General features: G+C 40.7%; 1 protein-coding gene across 2 annotated transcripts in view; it reads left to right on the top strand.

Annotated features, from left to right (window-relative positions):
- Window positions 1–330: 330 nt before the first annotated feature.
- The window catches only part of ABL2 (ABL proto-oncogene 2, non-receptor tyrosine kinase), a 59446-nt gene continuing 37199 nt past the window's right edge, over window positions 331–22577 (top strand). For both annotated transcript variants that reach the window (XM_032226537.1, XM_032226538.1), the window contains exon 1: window positions 331–776. In XM_032226537.1, coding sequence (XP_032082428.1) covers window positions 536–776 — 241 coding nt within the window. In that variant the 5' untranslated portion in view covers window positions 331–535. The remainder of the gene's footprint in view (window positions 777–22577) is intronic.

Raw genomic sequence — 22577 nt, 5'->3', positions numbered from 1 at the left:
AAGCGGTATATAAGTCTAACTGCTATTGCTATTGCTATGTTCATATATTTACCCTGGGATATTGCGAACCGGGAATAACCCAGGGCATTTGTTTCATCTGAACCTTCTGGTGCATTTAAAAAAATAAATAAAAAATACAATTTCTCGGCTTTCCCAGCCAGCCGGCAAAGAAAGGATCCGAGGTGTGCGAGGAATGGGCGGGGCCAGTCTCGAGGACCCGCGATTCGGGGCGGGGCTGCGGGCGGGGCCAGGAGGAGCTACCGACATCCCTGGAAGACCGGAGGTGGGAAGAGTGGGAGAAGGGAGTCGTTCTGTCCTTTTCCCCCGAGCTCGGTGGTTAAGATGGCGGCTGCGGGGGCTGAGGGGGCGAGTCCGTGACGGCCTGTCCGGAGAACGGCGGCGAGGACGGTGGGGAAAGGGAGGCTGAAGAGCGGCTCTGGGAAGCTCCTAAAGCGGGGTAGCGGGGCGGAATGTGAGCAGCAGGAGGAGGAGACGGAGGGCTCTGGCGGGGGCCCAGGACGGGAGGAGAGCGGGGATGGGCCAGCAGGTGGGCCGCGTCGGCGAGCCGGGTGCCGCCGCGCTTCAACATCAGCCTCAGCCGCCGCCGCCGCCGCCGCAACAGCAGCAGCTCCTGCCTCTCGCCCAGCAGCCACAGTCCCAACCCAGAGGGCTTCGCGGGAGTAATAGCAGCGGGAGTGGTAGGCCTGCCAGCCGGAGGCGAGAAACGGCCGCGGCGCGAGCTGCCGACAGCGGCTTCAATATCTTCACCCAGCACGGTAAGGTGGGGGGAGGGAGGGCGGGCGAGGAAGGGGAGGAGAAGCGAGGGGAGTGGGGTTGCGGCAGATGCTGGAGGCGGGTGGGTGTGGCACAAAAGCAGAGGCTGGAAATGGGGTGGGGGGTGGTGGAAATGGGGGGGGGGATGTCACGAAGCAGGGCTGGTGCTTTTTCTCCCCCCCCCGCCCACAGCCTTAAAAACGTGCCAACTTAATTTTCCCGACAATAGACAAAAGGTTTGCTTCATCTGGTAGCCGTTGGGAAGCGCCCAAGCAGGTAGCAGCAGCAGCCTTGCCCCCCTTGTGCCGCCTTCAGTGTCTGATAACTAATGGATGGGGATTCCCGGTTTAAGCAGATTGTATTGTATATTTGGTTTATTTGTATGCCGCCCTTCTCCAGGAGGGACTCAGGGCGGACAATAGAATAGGTCAGTGTTTTTCAACCTTTCTGTGCAAAGGCACACTTTTTTCATGAAAAAAATCACGAGGCACCCCACCATTAGAAAATGTTAAAAAAAATTTAACTCTGTGCCTATATTGACTATATATAAAGTGTTTTTCCCACCACACACTTACACTATGTCACGGCACACTAGTGTGCCGCGGCACAGTGGTTGAAAAACACTGGAATAGGTGACAATAGAAGCCACTTTCAGGGGAAGAAGCGTGTTGTACCTGCTCGACTCCGCCATTTATTTATTTATTTATTTCATTTTTTACGGATTAAACCCGAATTGTGTGACTGTTGTGTGCTCTTTTTAATAGGTTGTATTGTCTTCATGTTGGAAAATTGTTTGTCCTTCCCTCCCCCCCCTTTTTTTGGAACTGTGAGCCGCCCTGAGTCCCCCCCCAGGGAAAAGGGCGGCATACAAATAAAGGGAAACTAAACTAAACTAATATTTAAGAACAGCTTCATGCATTTCAAGAAGGGGGTTTTCTGTATAGGAAAGTTCTTGTTCCCCATAGATGAGTTGATGCTCAATCCAAGTGTCAAGAGGACACACAACATGGCTACCCCTTCAGGTTATGACACGTGTGTAGTATTTCTCAGAAGTACAACTTGCTTTTTGGCTTACTTTCCGGGTGCATATACTGATAATTGTTAGGAGTCGTTTTTATGTTAGTAATGTTGCAGCAAATAGAGGCTTTTTTTTTTGGCCCAATCTACTTACGAAAGGAACAGGACTTGAGACCACGACGGTTCAAGAGAGATAGGTTTATTGATGCATGTATGGTACTGTCCAGGCTTATGAGCCTTTGGGGTTATATTTATGGATGGTTGGGACCTTTCTAACACGGTGCTTTCTTTGCAGTCTGAATGTACTTCACGTGAGATCCTTGCTTCATGAGTACAATATTACTTCCCCCGTTTGTTAATTTTTGTAGTCATAATAAAATTGAAGTGATATTTTTCCTTGCCTATCTCCTCATTAATATCTGAAATGGTGCTTTCTGTCATATGGTCACATTTAAAATGCTTCTAGTATATTCATAATGTTGGTAAGATGCATGCAAAGTGCAATTATAAAGTTCTCCTATCATGTAGCCCAGAAAGTGCCCCAGATGTTCTTCCCCCCCCCCTAGTTTTGTGATAGTCATGTTATCATGATTCTTTTTTGTATTCTTTGGATGAATTGCAATGATGATACTGTTCTCAGGGGTAACAACCTGTTTCATTATGACTTTTATTATTAATGAGAACAGAAGACAAAAAAGCTAGCATCTCTAACTGGGAGGCTATGCAAAAAGGAAGGTGGGAGATCCAATGCTTTTGGACCTTATTGGTATAGCAAGGTAAGAAGGTTTCTCCTGTTACTATTTTTCTCTTATGGTGTTGTAATAGACACAATAAAATATTATATTGTGCAATATTACATCCTAGGGTCATGTACATCTTTACTGTGGTTGGAAGTCCATGTGATCTTTATAGAAAGCCCAAATAGGCCATTATCACCATCATTTTATTTATGTTGTATCTTGCATCTGATTTGGAACTTGCCAAATAGTATTTATTCAGCAACCTTGTATGGCATTTGAAAATTTGAAGTAGTTTTTGTGTACCTGTTTCATATTTTGCTTTGCTGTAATTTGAGTTTTTACAAGTGATACTTGCATTCAGCCTGAATACAAAAGGAAATAAGAGTTTGTGTATTTGCTGCAGGCAGATAGGGAAATTTTCAAATTTACAACTGTGGCTTTTAAGCTTCAGAAACCCCATTTTCCTAGACTCCTTGAGCTGTGGAACCTCAATTGTACATCTTGTTCTGAAGAACTCATTATGCATGTGTGATATGAAAGCCAATTACACAGGTCAGTCCCCTGAGGATACATAATGATATAGGTAAGATAATTAGATGGCATGTCCAATGGTATTTAATTTAATGGTGCATCAAGAGAAGAAAATTTGTTTTTTTCTGCACTCTTGTTCTTTTATGGTGACTGCATGCCATATTGCTGGGGGTGATATGCTAGCAATGTAGTTTCTATGTCACGTCATCACATGTCATATCTGGACTTTCCCCCCCTTCGCTAAACCAGGTGGGAGCGAGCCCAGCACGTGACGCATCCGGCCCATGGACCACGAGTTTGACACCCCTGTTCCATGTCCTCTACTGAGTAGTATAGAAAGATAAAGCACACCAGTGAGAACCCCAGAAGGGCACTAAATGTAGATATATTTGTTTGTATGTTCAATTTATACAGCTGCTATCTCCCATTCATGACTCTGGGCAGCTTACTATTAAAACAATGCAAAAAAGTTGAACAATTATACAAAACATTACAAAAACATTAAACCAATTAAAAAGTAAAAGCCATATGGACCATGACTGGGAGAAATATATGGAAATATTGTTAAAACCTTATAGCTGTACTAATAGATATTGTGCTCTCTGTATATGGAGGAATCACTTAACTTGCAACAATGTGGACATGCTCATAACGTATCTTCTTACATCACAACCCTTACAAGTGCTAACATAGTGTCCCCTTTAATTCGCTCCCTTATTATCGGTAGCAATGATCTTACTACTATTCCCACTAGATAGCAATTCAAATCATAAGCACTACTATTTCATCATGATAAGTAATGCAACGAAATTATTTAATAGAACTCAGGCATAGGTTTTTTTGGCAGGAGGCATTCAGAGAACAAGAAACAGTCCTCTCTCAGAGGAGAGATATGATACTTAATTGAGGAGGAAAAAACACTCTCCCAAATAGATTGCTAACCAGAATCAAGCCTTGGTAAATGAGAGCAGACACAGACATGTACTTACGATATCTTTCTCTGGTTGATCATTGAATAAAGTTGTAGGATTGGGAGTCAGGAAATGCATTTGAACCTATGATTGGAAATCTAAGAAAATGTCCTTGCTTGGGTTTTTTTTTTAAACAGTCATGACAGAACAAGAAGTTCTCAGGATTTAAACTTCAGTTACGGACTACAAAACATTTCCTTGTAGCTAGCAATTGAAGGCTTTATAGGTTTGTCTTCTTAAAAGGTTCGTGTAGGACTCACTGGCAAGTGGTATGATGCATTTCATTTATCAGTTAGCCATTTTACCCATTTTACTATTTTCTTAATAGCCAGCTTTGCTATGCTGAATTTCAGGAGTCTCTTCCTACCCTTAGCTCACTGTTCACTTTGGAAGCAACATCCATTCCATTGATGTACTGTGGAATCCATTGTCTGCCAGCTTTTCAAACTGTTTTGTGAAGTCCTAGGGTTCTGAGAGAAGTCGATGAGAGACTAAGGACAAAAAGCCCAGCCAATTTTCTCTCACTAGAGCTTTGTTTCTAGAGCAGGGGTTCTGGCAGATTGTTTAAAAAAACTAACAGATTCTCAGCTTGAGTAATTTTGAAAACCTCTTGTCTAAAATACCAAGCAGAGAGGAAAGTAATCACTGACCTGAAGCCTATCAGGCTTCTAGTTTGCTGCTTATCCTCTCAATCTCATTCCACAGTTTATTGAAATCAAGTTGCAGATGTGGAAACAAATTCTTACCTACTACAGTCGAACAAGGAAACAGTATTCATGACAAGCTCAATTGTACCTGCAACCAGAAAATGTTGCTAACTTGGAATTACTTTTCATTTTTTTCCCCATAAAAATGTACTAAAAATACAGATAATTCTTTTTGACTATGACACAAAATTGAATTTGGTACCAATTTTTGGAATTATCTGTATTGTATTTGTTCTTGAAGTCTTTTTGAGATTATATAAATTTCTATCACATATAAATTTTGATATTGTATAAATTCAGATTGCATAAATTGAGGTTTTTCATCAAAATATCATCAAGACCAACATTAGATTATTGTGATATTTAATTTATCCATATAATAGTTGTTATGGTTCTGGTTCAGACTTTTGAACTTGGAATTGGAATAAGCCTTTTCATAATATTCTAATATGGAATTGGATCTCTAGTTTGCTTGTCTTCCCCAACTATAATCTCACTGGTAATATGGTTTACTTAATCAGCTATTAAAAGTATGTAAGTAACAATGTATGGCTCAATTTTAGTAACTAAATGTTTTGTATATTAATTAAATTTATTTAGCCACCTACCTCATGGAAAGTGACACTAATCCAGTAAAACAGTAAATATAAAACAGCCATTACCTAAAACCATTATATTCTAATTATTAAAACATTGAAAATATAAAACTAACCAACTAAAGAAAATACAGAGAACTAAAGAAAATAATAGATGGAGGGATGTTAATAATAGTGGAACCACCTTTTCCCTAGGGTCCCTAGGCCTGCTGGAATAACCAGAGCTTGAGAGAGCTTTGAAAGCTCAGGAATGATCTCATCTTTGAGGGGAGAAGATTCTACAATATAGGCGCCATAGCAGAAAAGACCTGCTGCCTCGGGACTGCCAAACACGAGTCCCTAGATGTGGAACCCATAACATATGCATTTCATTAGGTCTGGTGGGACAGGCCGATGAAATTGCGAAGAGGTGGTTCCTCAATAACCCAGTCCAATGGCACTTAGGGCTTTGAAAGTCAACACCAGCCACTCTGGTTGGACCCAGGAACAATTGGTAATCAATGCAGCTCATGTAGCAAGGATGTAATGTGCATGCTATTGGAAACACACAGAACTGTTTTATAGTTCTTCATTGATTTCTTGAAGATAAATGAAATGAGCAATAGTGTTTATTTTAGCACAGTGGAGTGAGAGATAGACAATGTCCGTTGAAATCTTCATGTTTCTTATTCTTTTACCCTATTCCAATCTGTTCCTCCTTCTTTTATTACTACTGTTGGAAGCTGTCTGTTACTGTAGAATAAAAGAGGATGTATTTCAGACTGTTAGAAACCACTTGCCCTTGGAGCCTGCATTCTGAACAGCATGATTTCATTTGCTATCTTGACTTTCTGTTTTTATGAAAACAAGGTTCAAGGTTCATTTTATTTATATGCCGCCCTATTCCCTGGCGGGACTCAGGGTGGCGCACCATACCCAAGGAGGGGAAAGGAAACACAAGAACTACAACAAAAAGTACAGGGAATTTAAAACAGCACACGATTCGAGAGGGGAAGGGAACTCATCGACCCCAGGCCTGCCGACACAGCCAGGTTTTAACGGCTTTTCGGAAGGCCTGGAGAGAGGTGAGGGTCCGAATCTCTGCGGGGAGCTCGTCCAAAAGGCCGGAGCCGCCACAGAGAAGGCCTCCCCGGGTAGTAGCCAGATGACATTGGCTAGTAGACGGAACCCGGAGGAGGCCTAATCTGTGTGATCTAATGGGTCTTTGGGAGGTAATTGGCAGGCAGGCGGTCTCTCAAGTACCCAGGTCCAATACCATGAAGGGCCTTTATAAGTGACGACTAGCACCTTGAGCGTATCCGGAGACCAATCAGTAACCAGTGCAGCTCGCACTGGTTGTAGATGTAACGTGGTGTACCGAAGTGCTCCCACAATCGCTCGACGCTGCTGCATTCTGGACGAGCTGGAGTCTCCGAATTCTCGTCAAGGGCTGCCCCATGTAGAACGCATTGCAGTAGTCCAGACTTGAGGTCACGAGGGCATGAGTGATTGTTGCGAGTGCCTCCCGGTTCAGGTAGGGACACAATTGGTGCACCAGGCGAACCTGGGCAAATGCCCCCTGGTCACAGCCGACAAATGATGTTCTAAGTCAGCTGTGGGTCCAAGAGGACTCCAAATTGTGAACCCTGTCTGAGGGGTGTAAAATTTCATACACACCCCAGCCTGAGTGATGGAATACTAGCCAAATTTTTGGGAGGGAACACAACAGCCACTCGGTCTTGTCTGGTTTGAGCGCAAGCTTGTTAACCCCCATCCAGACCCTGACAGCCTCCAGGCACTGGCACATCACGTCAACCGCTTCACTGAGTTGGCACGGGGCGGACAGATACAACTGGGTATCGTCTGCATACTGATGGTATTTTATCCTGTGCCGCCGAATGATCTCACCCAACGGCTTCATGTAGATGTTAAACAGGAGGGGGGACAGGACCGAACCCTGTGGGACCCATATTTTAGGGGCCTAGGGGTTGACCTCTGCCCCCCGACAAACACCCACTGCGACCTGTCCGAGAGGTAGGAGGAGAACCACCGAAGGCGGTGCCTCCCACCCTCACCTCTCGTAACCGTCGCAGAAGGATACCATGGTCGATGGTATCAAAGGCCGCTGAGGAGGTCAAGAAGCACTAGGACGGAGGCATGACCTCCATCCCTGGCTCTCCAGAGATCATCGGTCAGTGCGACCAAAGCAGTTTCCGTGCTGAAGCCAGGCTTGAATCCAGACTGAAAGGGATCTATCGAAATCTATCCAATCTTCTGTTGACTTTTTACAGGTAAAATTAACAAAAATTTATAATTCTTCTTTTTGTTTGACTCCAGTTTTCAAGTACAGGTGAAACTCGAAAAATTAGAATATCGTGCAAAAGTTCATTTATTCCAGTAATGCAACTTAAAAGATGAAACTAATATATGAGATCAACTCATTACATGCAAAAGAAAATAGTTCAAGCCGTGAATTGTCATAATTGCAATGATTATGGCTTACAGCTCATGAAAACCCAAATCCACAATCCCAGAAAATTAGAATATTGTGAAAAGGTGCAATATTCTAGGCTCAAAGTGTCCCACTCTAAGCAGCTAATTAGCCATAATACCTGCAAAGGGTTCCTGAGCCTTTAAATGGTCTCAGTCTGGTTCAGTAAGAATCACAATCATGGGAAAGACTGCTGACCTGACAGTTGTGCAGAAAACCATCATTGACACCCTCCACAAGGAGGGAAAACCTCAAAAGGAAATTGCAAAAGAAGTTGGATGTTCCCAAAATGCTGTATCAAAGCACATTAATAGAAAGTTATGTGGAAGGAAAAGTGTGGAAGAAAAATGTGCACAAACAGCAGGATGACCACAGCCTGGAGAGGATTGTCAGGAAAAGGCCATTCAAAAGTGTTGGGAGTGGACTGAGGTTGGAGTCAGTGCATCAAAAGCCACCACACACAGATGGATCCTGGACATGGGCTTCAAATGTCATATTCCTCTTGTCAAGCCGCTCCTGAACAACAAACAACGTCAGAAGGTCTTACCTGGGCTAAGAAAAACAGACCTGGTCTGTTGTTCAGTAGTCCAAAGTCCTCTTTTTTGACGAGAGCAACTTTTGCATCTCATTTGGAAACCAAGGACTCAGAGTATGGAAGAAGAACGGAGAGGCACACGCTGCAAGATGCTTGAAGTCCAGTGTGAAGTTTCCACAGTCTGCGTTGATTTGGGGAGCCATGTCATCTGCTGGTGTTGGTCCACTGTGCTTCATTAAGTCCAGGGTCAATGCAGCCGTCTACCAGGAGATTTTGGAGCATTTCATGCTTCCTTCCGCAGACGAGCTTTATGGAGATTCTGACTTCCTTTTCCAGCTGCCCACACTGCCAAAAACACCAAAACCTGGCTCAATGACCGTGGGATTACTGTGCTTGATTGGCAGCAAACTCGCCTGACCTGAACCCCATAGAGAATCTATTGGACATTGCCAAGAGAAAGATGAGAGACATGAGACCAAACAATGCAGAAGAGCTGAAGGTCTCTATTAAAGCATCCTGGTCTTCCATAACACCTCAGGCGTGCCACAGGCTGATAGCTTCCATGCCATGCCGCATTGAGGCAGTAATTGCTGCAAAAGGGGCCCAAACCAAGTACTGAGTACATATGCATGCTTATACTTTTCAGAGGTCCGATATTGTTCTATGTACAATCCTTGTTTTATTGATTGCATATAATATTCTAATTTCTGAGATGATGGATTTGGGGTTTTCGTGAACTGTAAGACATAATCATCACAATTATGACAAACCACAGCTTGAACTATCTTGCTTTGCATGTAATGAGTCTATCTCATTATTAGTTTCACCTTTTTAGTTGCATTACTGAAATAAATGAACTTTGCACGATATTCTAATTTTTCGAGTTTCACCTGTAGATACCCTGTTTTTTTTAACATCACTTCCTTGTTCTTTGTCTTTTGTTTTCTTATTAAAGTTTGCCACCTTCTGTTCTTTGTGATTTTATTTATATCCATTTTCTTGTTCCCATGGGGATATTTGTACTTACATTTATGGTTCTATAAAAGTTTTTTTTTATCTATAATCCTGACTGTACCTAGACCTTACAATCAGTGCGCATATATTTTTGTGCTCAGGGCTCACATCTAAGCACAGCTTGATTGATGCTTGTGTTCCTGTATTTCAGGCTCTTTCAGTCCTAGTATTTGTTAGATTTGAGTCTTTGGAGCTTCTTGGCCAATATCAGAAGTATATTAACTAAGTAATTTTTAATATTTTATCCAATGTTTGTTTGTTCTTAACTTTTGTAATTTGTATCTTTAAATATACATGCGCTTCTGTGAGTCCTCTTTCTTATAAACAATGGTTTCTTTTTATAAAACACTTTTCCACTGACCAGGTGAAAAAAATAGAACTTAAAGTATCCCTCTTGATCATCAAGTTCCATTATTAGAAAGAGGAATTGCTTTTTTTTGTTTTATGTTCAGTCAGAAACATTGGCACGTTATGATTACATGTGAAATTGGAGAGAGGATTGCAAATGGTGTAAGACTGTAAAGATGGTACAGGTTTTTAGACAGTCATTGTTGAGGAATATATTTTCTATGAGTGATAAAAATACCTTTGAATCTTTCCTGGGTTGAGAAACAATTGTCCCAACCCAGATTGTCTTTGTGTGACTCATAAGCACATGTAGGTGTGTGTGTATGTATATGTATATATGTATATGTATATTAGATTTTACAACCCCCGGGTATGCCCAAAAATGGGAGGAAGATCACTACTTCCATTCTCTGTCCTTCGGCTCGTCACAAGAGACCCATCCAGGCAGAAACCCAATATTTTTACTGTTGCCTTTTTTGTTACATACAGCACAAATACAACATATATATATGATGATAAGGAGGAGGACCTGTGGCTTAATGGTTAAGACCTCTGCCTAAGATGCAATACAGCAACAGGTTCGAATCTCAGTAAGGGTATGACTAGCTGATGAGAGCTAAATAGCTTGAAATAGATCTATACTAGTCTCCCTTTATTTATTTATCAGCACAAATACAACATATGTACATACATACATACATACCTACATACATACATACATACATCTGTCTCTTAAGTTAAAATGTATAAACCAGCTGCTAAGAGTTAATAGAAAAAAAACCTATTGAAATTAATTTATATAATAGCTTTTTAATGTGTAAATGTAAAAAAAAATGTTTCAACTTAGTAAATAAGCTTTCAACATTCCAGAAAATAGGCTTAAGATACAGAAGGATCTTGATAACTTGAACATTGGGCGCTATCTAACAAATGAAATTCAGTGGTGAAAAAAGTACGGTTTCTACATTTAGGCGAGAAAAACAAAATGTACAGGTGGAGTATATGTGATACCTAGCTCAATAGTAGTAACTGTGAGAGGGATCTTGGGAGTCCTAATGGACGTCATTTAAATATGAACCAGCAGTGTGCTACAGGTGCTAAAAAAAGCCAACACAGTTCCAAGCTGCATAAACAGGGATAGAATCAAGATCATGTGAAGTGTTAATGCCACTTTATAATGCCTTGGTAAGGCCACACTTGGAATACTGCATCCAGTTTGGTCTCCACAATGTAAAAAGGTTGTTGAGACTCTAGAATAGAGTGGCAGAGAAGAACAATAAAGATGATTAGGGACTGGAGGCTAAAACATATTAAAACGTAGAACAAAAAGCAATAGATGGAAACTAATCAAGGAGAGAAACAACCTAGAACTAAGGAGAAATTTCCTGTTAGAACAATTAACAGTGGAACAACTTGCCTCCAGAAGTTGTGAATGCTCCAACACTGGGAGTTTTTAAGAAGAGATTGTGATACCATTTGTCTGAAATGGCATGGGGCAATGTTGGCAAAACATTTCGGCAACGAGTGCCTAAATGGGAGCACACGGTAGCGCTGGAAACCTGAAGAGCAGTTCCCTGGTGAGCATGTGTGCAACGGGAAGCTGAGCTTCTGGTTTCCAGCATGTGCATGCACTCTGGTCACCTGGTGTTCCGGTTTCTAGTGCGCATACACATGTGAAGACCACTGGCTGGCATGTTTGCATGTGCCGAAAACCATAAGCGCACACATGCGCACCGGGAAGCTGCTGCTCTGGTTTCTGGTGCTCCTGTGCGTGCAAAGACCAGCTGGTGCACTGGAATCCGGAAGAGCAACAGACGACGGCTGGTGTCTTGGAGAGATGGCTCTGCATGCCACTTGCCTAAGCAGGGAGTTGGACTAGAAGACCTCCAAGGTCCCGTCCAACTCTTTTATTCTATTCTATTTAAAGACTTAGTGCAAATCTCTTCAGTATATACATATCTTTCCATCTCACAAAGATATTGTTCTGGGGGATGACAAGATGTGATGGAGGCGTTTCTTATCAACAGCTTCTTGTTGGCTTTTCACAAAACTTATACACACAGATATTTTAACAAAAATATTTGTATTTACTTTGTCCTTTTTCAACCAATCTTATTTTACCTGTATTATGCAAACAAGTGGAAATATTGGACAAACATTTTTTTTAGATTTGAAACCAATGAAGATAAAGCAAAAGGGATAAGTTTATGTGTTTTTTTTCAGTTTCATAGCACTGTAGTTTTATAGATTATAATTGAAGTGTTATTTTGTAATGGTTTTAATTTCATTGTGCTTCAGTTTTATATATTACAGTTTTAACGTTAAAAAACTAAGTATTCTTGAGAATTACTCTGGTCTTAGAGATTTCATTTTGCTATCATAATATGCTATTATGCTACTTCTGTCTCTAACTTGAGATGTTTTAAGAACTTGTATTTTCTATTTGACTCTGCCTCAGTTTATTGGTCATTGACTGAATAAACTTCACTTACTTCCTGATTTTGCTTTAGTCATAAGGAGCTAAGAATAAACATTAGTTTAAATTCTGATGGATAACAGTTCTCATATTTCAACCATGTTCGTTGTATTTATACAATGACAATAAAGGCTATATAAATAAATATGAGAAGGAAGAGTAGCAGATACAGATGGACAAAAGGGAGGAGGGACGACTCTAGGAAGAAGAAGATAGGAAGTGAAGGTCTTGGACAGCAGCTCACATGGTTAACATTGACACAGCTGTAGTGACTGTTGAAGATAGATTGTTGGTTTCAGTCCAGAAAAAGGGTGATGAGGGATCCTAAAATAGAAAAGGCAGTGTTAGGTCTGGTGAATGTTTGTTAGTTCATAGGTAATCAGAAATCTACAGCGTTCAATAGCACAATTGTGGGCAAAATGGTCAAGAGAACCTGTTGTAGGACCTTCCTTGGTGAGGTTGAAATGATGCAGGATAAGATTACTGTAAGATCTCTAGTTAGATCAAGGCCAGTTGCTAGTTTTCTGACTGAATCAGAGAAAGAGAAAACCTTGCCATTAATACAGGTAGTCCTCAACCAGGGATGGGTTTCAACCGGTTCGCGGCAGTTCCCGCGAACCGGTTGGTTGGCGAACCCGGAAGTAAGTAACTTCCAGGAACAGCGAAGGGCCACCCGCCCGCCTGCGCTCCTTACCGGTCTTTGAAGGCTTCTGCGCTTCCACGCAGGCGCATGGCACATACAGTGCCTGTGCGATTCTCCGCGAGCAGCTGGAGCGTCGCGAAGGTGTCTAAGACGCATGCGTGAACTGCGCGCGTGCACGAGGACGGTTGGAACGGGATAAGCAACCCACCACTGTCCTCAACTTACAATAATTTGCTTAGTGGCCGTTAAAAGTTACAATGGTACTGAAAAAAAGTGACTTATGACCATTTTTCACACTTATGACTGTTGCAGCATCCCCATGGACATGTGATCAAAATTCAGATGCTTGGCTGCTGACTCACATTTATGACGATGGCACTGTCCCTGGGTCGTGTGATCACCTTTTGCAACCTTCTAATAAGCAGTCAGTTGGGAAACCAGATTCACTTTACAACCATGTTACTAATTTAACAACTGCAGTGATTCACTTAATAAATGTGGCAAGAAAAGTTGTAGAGGCAAAACTCAACAAATTTCTCACTTAGCAACATACATTTTGGGCTCAGTTGTGGTTGTAGGTTGAGGACTATCTCTACTCTGTTACTTTTAGATTAGAAAAAGTAAATGCAGGTTGGTTTAAAATAGAGCACATGTTTTTATATTTATATCATCAATTGCACACAAATTACATGTCTAAGCTGTCTGATTGAATAGAACTGAATGTTGGACTTCAGAAAAAAGGCTTTCATTTATACTTTTGATGTCAGCTGTGACCAGGGGGGCATTTGCCCAGGTTCGCCTGGTGCACCAGTTGCGTCCCTACCTGAACCGGGAGGCCCTCACAACAGTCACTCGTGCCCTTGTGACCTCTAGGCTGGAATACTGCAATGTGCTCTACATGGGGCTGCCCTTGAAGAGCATTCGGCGACTTCAGCTAGTCCAGAATGCGGCCGCAGCGAGCGATCGTGGGTGCACCTCGCTTCACCCACGTAACACCTATCCTCCGCGAGCTGCACTGGCTGCCTGTTGATCTCCGGGTGCGCTTCAGGGTGCTACTTATCACCTATAAAGCCCTTCATGGTAGTGGGCCTGGGTACTTGAGAGACCGCCTACTGCCAATTACCTCCACTAGACCGATACGATCGCATCGATTAGGCCTCCTCCGAATACCATCTTCCAGCCAGTGCAGACTGGCAACTACCCGGAGGAGAGCCTTCTCGGTGGCTGCTCCGACCCTCTGGAATGAACTCCCCGTGGAGATTCGGACCCTCACCACCCTCCAGTCCTTCCGCGCTGCTTTAAAGATCTGGCTATCCCGGCTGGCCTGGGGTTAAGATTCTAACCCCACCCGAATTGTGTGACTGTTGTGTTTTCTTTTAATATGTTGTACTGTCTTCATGTCGGAAAATTGTTTGTCCTCCCCCCCCCTTTTTTGAACTGTGAGCCGCCCTGAGTCCCCCCAGGGAAAAGGGCGGCATACAAATAAAGGGAAATGAAATGAAACACTGTTATACCTGCAGAAGGGGAAGAACAGCCTGTTCATACTAAAACACAGAGCAGTCAGAAGTTGTAATTCATACTTACAAAGTTTAGCTTGATATAAAACTGTTTCTACTATGTAGCTTATCAATAGTTTGAAAAATAAGAGCAATTTTGCACTTTTTAAAAAACAAATCCTTTCCAAACCTTAAATGTATCCATGGCGGAGTGTAATACATTCTACCTTAAATTCCTAATGGAAATTTACATCCGATGCTGCAGGATATAACCCTGAATTGTAAGTAAGTAAGTAAGTAAGTAAGTAAGTAAGTAAGTAAGTAAGTAAGTAGTGTAGCTGTAAATCATATCAGGATTACAAATTTGCGTGGATAGAGGGAAGCTTACTGTTAAGTCTGCTATTGCTGCAAGAACAGAGCACAGCATCACTTTAAAGACACACAGGCCTTCTAGAAGTGACCTAGCAGCTTAGTTACAACTTGGCTGAATCTAATTAATACTTTAGAGATGAGGTTTTTTTCCACTTGGGAAAACCCTGTTGTAATGAAGACTATACCCATGCTGTGTTTTTGCATTTGAACAGCTTTAATTGTGCTAGGCAGTAATCCAAACCTTGAACATGCAAACTGTTGCAGGAAAATTAGTTTTTACTATGATGGGGTTAGCCATTTCCTTTATTCTTTTGCTTTTTTTATAATTGTTCTCAAAATTTCCCTTATTTTTAATTTCTTGTTACCCATGATCCTAGAATTCTTCTTATAGTTAGGGGTGCACTTAATTTTGTTAGCATAATTTGAGATTATGTATTTTTACAGCCTTGTGGGTTGCTGATGTTTGGTATACTATAAGTCAGGGTGTCAAGCCCGTGGGCGGGATGCGTCATGCACTAGCCACACCCATACCCGATTTAGTGAAGGCGAGAAAAGTTGTGATACATCATGTGACGATGCTGTGACGGCGCAAGTTTGACACCCCTGCTATAAGTCAAGAATGTTTCATTGGCTGTTCACTTTAATAACAACTGAAAAATTCTCTATATCAGTGTAATACAAACATTTAAGCTCTTCCTTCTGATATCATTTCCCCCACCCAAAGGAAAAAGACTGGAAATGAAAATAGATTTTTTTGGTCAGCTGCATTCGACTGACGAGTGTAACAACTTTTAACAAGATTTCTGATTGCAATTGTAATTAAAGGATTTTAGGATCTTTAGAGGTAAGTTGTTAACAATGGCCTGTTAAAACAAAGTCAATTCAGTATTTGTGGTGCTGCCTTGTTTTAATAGTTTAAAAGTGAAAATCAACTACAATTTGATTTAGAGCTAACACTGAGCAGCAATTAATCATCTTAGTTTAAACTGGAAGGTATCCACTGCAGTCAAGAAAATTACTACAGAAGACTAGTTTCAGGCTGTTCCAAACCCTCGGCACTCAACTTGCAATTTTGCGACCCAGTAGAGCATATTTTCGTGTTTGTGTGTGTGTGTTTGTGTGTGTGTGTGTGTGTGTGTGTGTAGGAGGGATGTTTATTTTTCTAGAAATAAAGATGCAAATGGAGGAGGGAGGTTTGAAGGTGGGGGCGGGGGTGGAACCGAACTGCTCTAATTCTCACTATAAATCAATCCCAACCCTGGAAGATGACATAAAATTGTGCTGCTGAAATTTGGTAGCAACATTGCTTCAGTTTCATAGTAAAATTTGCAAATTTAAAAAATATAGGAACCAAGAGTGCAAAATCTCTTGGGAGTTTTTATACTCATTTTTTTCCTTAAAACCTCCCCAGACTCCAAATTTGCTAAATAACAGTTTGCCTGAAACCCACAAATTCTAATAATGTAAATCAGAGGGCCTCTGTTGGTTGGCCAGTGAAAATAATAAGTTGCAGTATTCACAGTATCACCTTGAACTTTATTCTGCTGTAAATTTCATATAGTGTTGTACAATGGCTCATTCCTTATCAGAAAATAATGCCCTTATGATTTCTGAAGATAATTTCTGCGGAATAAATGGGCAACTAACTACATTACAAACCCTTTGAGGTTTCTTTCTGGCAGGGTTTGTAAACCACAAGACAAGAATTGTTGTATTAGCATGATCTGCTTTGGAAATTTCATTGCAACTTTTAAGTGAAACAGAAGTAGCAACCTTGACATTCAAGATATTAAATGTTGAATTATTGCAATGAGTTGTGTTGAAATTTAATGTATTTTTCATTCTCTTTAGAATACACCAGAGAATTCAAAAATATGAAAACCACTATCTTCTTTTCCTTTAGAACTCAGAGTTGTTCTCCAAGCCAGTGTATTATTTGGAGAATGCCAGCAACCCTGTTCTTGCAAGACCTGGGGAATACCAGAAGCTTTCCAAAGGATCATGAAAAACCGGGTGCTTGATTTGCAGAATGAATGGTGCATACAATTTTGAAAATGAGGTCTCATGAAGCGCATTGCAAGAATGGGGTGCTTTGATTTTATAAACCACTATCATTATTTGGCTTTTCTAAAGTAAAAAACTCAGCCACTGAGATCTTTCCTTGCAACAAAACTGCTCTAGTTCTCCGATCATTTTGATTGGTCTTTTCTATGAGTTGCTCTTAGAAAGATGACCTTTTAATTTCTTTTGGAGCCTATTTTAAAGAACTTGGCTCTGTTACTGGAACAAACCCAGTTCAAGCTCCTGATTTCGAGCTTCATTCTACAAAGACTTTCTTGTTTATTCATTTTTTTTCTTGGATTCGTGTTTAAAAAATCTAAATTTAGCAATGTTTATTTCTATATTATACTTTTTAATTTGTTACTGTGGGATATTGGATGGGTGTACTATAAAATAGTGAAAACCTGACTTGCGATTCTTTACATTTTCAAGTTCTATTTATCTGAAGTATTTGTGTACCAAAAAAATATAGCTCTTCTGAGAGTTTAAGCTGATGTATTTGAACTATGGTGGATTGAACTGAAGATATATTCCAGATAGGGAAGCATCTTTTAGATCTCCCTGATATATGGTCAGTAGTCAGAAAGAGATACTAAGAGGTCTACCGCAGGCCTAACCCATCAGTTTGTTGTCATTCTGACTAATCACTCAAAAGGAGAACTTGAACACAGGATTATGCTACGCATGATTCCAGGGAATTGATATACAGAGATGTTTGTGTTTATGAAGTAAACATTGTTTATTTAGTTTCTGATCTTCAGGCATCTCTTTCAATCTAGGCTTATTTATGTTGACAGTGAAACTACAGTATACTAAGATCATTATGGGGACATTACGATCAGACCTGTTCACCTTGCTCTTTTCTTTAGTATAATAGAGAATGCAGTTTATAATGATATACAATAACATAAGAGACTCCAGAATAAAATTCAATCTCAGAACTGAGTGCACAGTCTAGACTCACCTCTGAACATACAGGAGCTCAGCAATAAATCATTGGTTTCATATTTTTTACTCTGATTTGCTAATGGATCAGACACTTCTCTTGGTAGATTAGAATCTTCATTGAAGACAAGAATGAAATCTCGCATGTCAGGGACTTCTTTTGTCTCCTCACACAAATTAATGAAAGCTAGAGAAGAAAGAGAAGAAAGGGGGTAGGAAGGAGGGAGGGAAGCAAGGAGGGAAGGAAGGAGAGAAGGAGAGAAGAAAGGGAAGGAAGGAGGGAAGGAGAGAAGAAAGGGAGGGAAGGGGGAAGGAGGGAAGGAAGGAGAGTAGGAGAGAAGAAACGAGGGAAGGAAAGAGGGAGGGAGGGAAGAAGAAGTAGGACCGTTGTAAGATAAGATGGATCTATGGGATGGTAAGAAAGCAATTTCAAGTATATTGTCAACTGTAGGGAAAAAATTGTTATAAATACATATTTAATAACAGTTATGAGATCATATAATTGTGAATGTATATATGAAATTGATAAAATAAAAATTGGGAAAAAAAATGAAAGCTGCTCCTTTTCTGTGTGAATATAAGCACTAAAGCTCTAAAGTAACTACTTGAAGATCTGACGGATAGTTCAACTGAGGCATTAATCGCCACCTGGAATGGACAGGTGGCTGCTACCTTGGACTAGATTATTTACCGTATATACTCGAGTATAGGCCGACCCGAATATAAGCCGAGGCACCTAATTTTACCACAAAAAAACTGGAAAAGTTATTGACTCGAGTATAAGCCTAGGGTGGGAAATGCAGCAGCTACCGGTAAATTTCAAAAATAAAAATAGATACCAATAATGTTTTTGAATATTTATTTCAAAGAAAAACAGTAAACTAGCGGTGTATTCAATGAAATACTTAACTCACCTCATGATGCTGATGTCCTGCTGTGATGATGATGTCCCGTGCAGCCGCGGGAGCGATGTCCCGCCTCCTATGACACACGGCACAGTGATTCCTATCATTGGATCACTGTACCAGAGGAGGTGGGACATCGCTATGTGGCTGCTTGCCATAACAAGGAGGAGGTGGGACATCGTTGCAGAGCGGCAGGAGGGGGAGGAAGGGGAATCGTAAGACAGCCCTGCATTACATTAGAACGTGAGGAGGGGGGATGGTGCGGTGCGCGCTGCGCGGCAAACTGACACAGAGGGAGGGGAAACTCACAGGGGCACTGGGCCATTCACGAGTGTCACCCAGCAGCATGGCCCCGCCCCTTTTTCTCCTCCATTTCGGGCAAATTTTTCACTGACTCGAGTATAAGCCGAGGCGGCTTTTTCAGCCCAAAAAGTGGGCTGAAAAACTAGGCTTATACTCGAGTATATACAGTATATGTGGCCATTCCTTAGTCATAGATCCCAATGAATTTCTTGGTTTTCTGAGGTGTCTCAGGAATGGAGTGACAGAAGAGATGCCTAGGACACTATTGGCAAAAGATAAAGTCTGAATCTGACTGAATATCTGTAAGAGCCCATATCAGATATTACATTGTGTTGATAAGAATTCTTCATTCTTATTGCATCCATAGGTAGCTGTCTTAACATCCCTACTCAAAGTGTTGAACTCTCTACTGGGTCCACATGAACTACAGGAACATCTGCAGTGTCATTATGGGGTGTGTCCTTAATTATCTAGTACATAAAATTGATCAGATTTGTCTAAAACTGCACTCCTATTGGGCAAGGCCATGTAAATTAAATGAGACTTTGGTTATTTTGGGAAGTGTTTAAGAAAGTGAATAAGATCCTGAGTTCTACTGACTAAAGTCAGTCTGCTTCATCCATGATCTCCTTGATTGATTAAAATTTCCTGAGAGATAGCGTGTGATGGGTACATGTGATGGTTAATGCTTTTTTGTGTGAGTGCCATCTTCTCCAAAAGAAATGAATGTACATACCCTACTAAAAATCCCTTTGCTGGATCCAGCAATTGTTGTTGGATGACTTTTCTCTAGGCTCCAACTTTCTCTTTATTACCAAGTTTATTTAGAAGATAAAGGCAGGTTGTAGTTTCAAAGAGCTTTGGATAAAGCAAATAATCTGCATTCTCTCCAGTTAGATTTCAGGTCAAGACACAGTACGAGAGACCTTGGATCATGTTTGTGGATCACGCTCTGAAAGAACTGAGATGAGAGTGGCACAACTTGGCTCTTCTTGATCTTGGGGAACTTTCTTCTCATGAGTAAAATAACTTTTCTGTTTGTGGTGGGTTCCCTAAACAGAAGTTACTCTTTGTTCAAAAAATTACAGGAAAGTTTACATGTGGCAACATTGACTTTTTTTGCTAGTATTATTCTACTATTTAAATAAATTATTAAAATATTTTAGCTACTTGTTACTCCCAGATTTCAGAATAGCTGGATTACCTAGATTGGAAAAGAGATGAGAAATGTCATTTCTGTGTCAGTAGAAGTCTGTTTGCTTAATGTTGGATTTCATTTGAACTCTATGGCTAAACTGACAAGAAATCAGATATTCGTACCTCTACTGGTTACTATAACTTTCACTCGTACCTACACTTAATGTTATAGAAAGCTATATGTTAATATATACAAACAAAAGAACTATAAACAATAATGTTCTGAAGGTGGGATTTAAAACAATTTTAGTAAATTACAAAGTAGAATGATACCTCAGGAAATAATTACTTCCATTTTTTCCACTAGGGTGTGCTACAGATCTTAAACGATGCACAGAATGTCAACTTGTAGAACCCTTCATAAATTTGCAATTAGTAAATTGCACGCACACACACACACACACACACACACACACACACACACACACACTACTTTGGGTATAATTAGGAAATTTCAATTTTGTTGAAATTAGAAAAGGAGAGAAATTAGCATGGTACAAACCATAGTACGAGCCTTCAGAATTATGTTCATTTTGAGAATCATTCTAGGGTTAGAATGATAGGGTTCCAAAAAGAATTCTTAGAAAAAATGTTGATCAGGTGCAAATATTTGAAAATTTGCTCATTGTTCATTTGGCAAAATAAGCAAGTTAAGGTTAAGAGTGGCATTTGGGAAGATTGGAGTAGAGGGTGATAGGTAGCATTCTGATCAATTTATCATCTGGTAAATGCTTATTTTGTGCTTTGTCATAACTACAGAATGACTTCAGTGCGTTTTCAGAAATTCAGATATTCTTGCTCGTAGGAGGTAGGAGAGTCTGCTAATCAGTGCATTTTAGTTGGCCACATTCTGTCTTAGTTAGGGTTGTGGGGGTGGGGAGTGAATTCTCTTATTTCCTTAGCTTGTTTTTATCAATTAGCTGCCTTGTCTGGTGTGCTTCCTCTATCTATGGGGAACTTCCCAGAGTTGCAGGCTATAGCTGTACCTCTAGGCTGCCACATTGGAAGCTGTAAGTAATTGGGAGTTCTTTCGCATCCTCCTATTCAAATCTTTGAACTTCCCTGTTTATATGCTTTTGAGGAAGGAAAAAAAACCAAATTTTTGTTTGTGTGTGTCTGTGTGTGTGTGGCTGGGGGTGGCCGTGGCCATGGTGGACGTTTGACACCGGCTCAAGATGCATTTTCCCCCTTCTCTCCTTTATTTCCACAGTTCTTTACTATAACCATTTTTCTTTCTCTTCTACCAGATATTATTGGCAAACATTTACATACTTAATCTTCATAATCCACTAAACTTTTTATTTCTAAATGTATACCTTCTTGTTTAACAGTGAATAGCTTTTCCAAGCAGAAAAGCTATTTATACTCTTGTATTTTTATTATTCAACTAATAATAAAAATACAATAGCATAAATAACATGATAATACAAAGATCTAACAGCAGAGGTAAATTTCCAGGATAGTAAATAGAAATGCCCGTCAATTATAGATTGTAGATTAAATGGACCTACAGTAGGTAAAATCTGACATTAAACTGTAGTATTAACTTAAATGTTGCTTGTTTTCTATCCAGATCAGGCACTTACTTGAGGCCACATAATTGTAATCCAGTCCAATCCAATCCTTCAGTAGCACTCTGCATATGTGGAGCCTCCGCGTGGCCCATTTTTAGCCTTCCTGGCCTCCAACAGTACTCTGCTAGGCAACAACAGGCGGCGGGGGGGACCTGCACGCATCCCCCCTCCGCCGCCGCCTGTTTTGGCCTGCAGAAGCACAGTGGCCACTCCTTTGATACTTCCAGGCTGGCCCCACGAGCCAGATATAAGCACCCCGGGCTCGATCCAGTCCATGGGCCTTGAGTTTGGCATCCTTGCCTTAGATATTCTATCAATTATTTTAGCCTTCCTACTTGGTAGTGACCAGCATGCTGGTCTAACTTCATCTTCTAGTACTAGAAGCTACTACCAAATTCCTCCTTCCTTTTTTTCTGTGATCTTCTTTGAATTAGTTACTATTGGTCTATTGATGTCCTATAGTATAGCAATTTGAGGTTGCAGCCTGCATCTGAATTCAGAGATTTTTGGAAGACTTTTGATTTTCCTTGGATAGGAAAGCTTTCCTTGGATTTTCCTAGTCTGTTTTATTCTTCAGTATTTTTTTAGATAAAGCTGTAATATTTTTTCTTGTCTAATAGTTGCCTGAAATACTTTAATTTCTGTGCTGAGATCTTTGCTTTGGTTTTCCATTGCCTTTGAGATGAACTATGCTTTAGCTATTAAAATGTCCTTGTACCTCAAGTAACTTCATATATTGCTGCTATTGAATACAGTATTTATATATTTATATTCCGTCTTTATTATTTTTACAAATAACTCATGGATATACCTAACACTTCTTCTTCCTCCTATTTTCCCCAGAGCAATTACCCTGTGAGGTGAGTTGGGCTGAAAGACAGTGACTGGCTCGACTATAGGTG

Source organism: Thamnophis elegans, chromosome 11 (genome assembly GCF_009769535.1).
Source record: "Thamnophis elegans isolate rThaEle1 chromosome 11, rThaEle1.pri, whole genome shotgun sequence".
NCBI lineage: Eukaryota > Metazoa > Chordata > Lepidosauria > Squamata > Colubridae > Thamnophis > Thamnophis elegans.
Note: the sequence above shows the minus strand (reverse complement) of the source record. Positions and strands in the feature narration are given on the sequence as shown.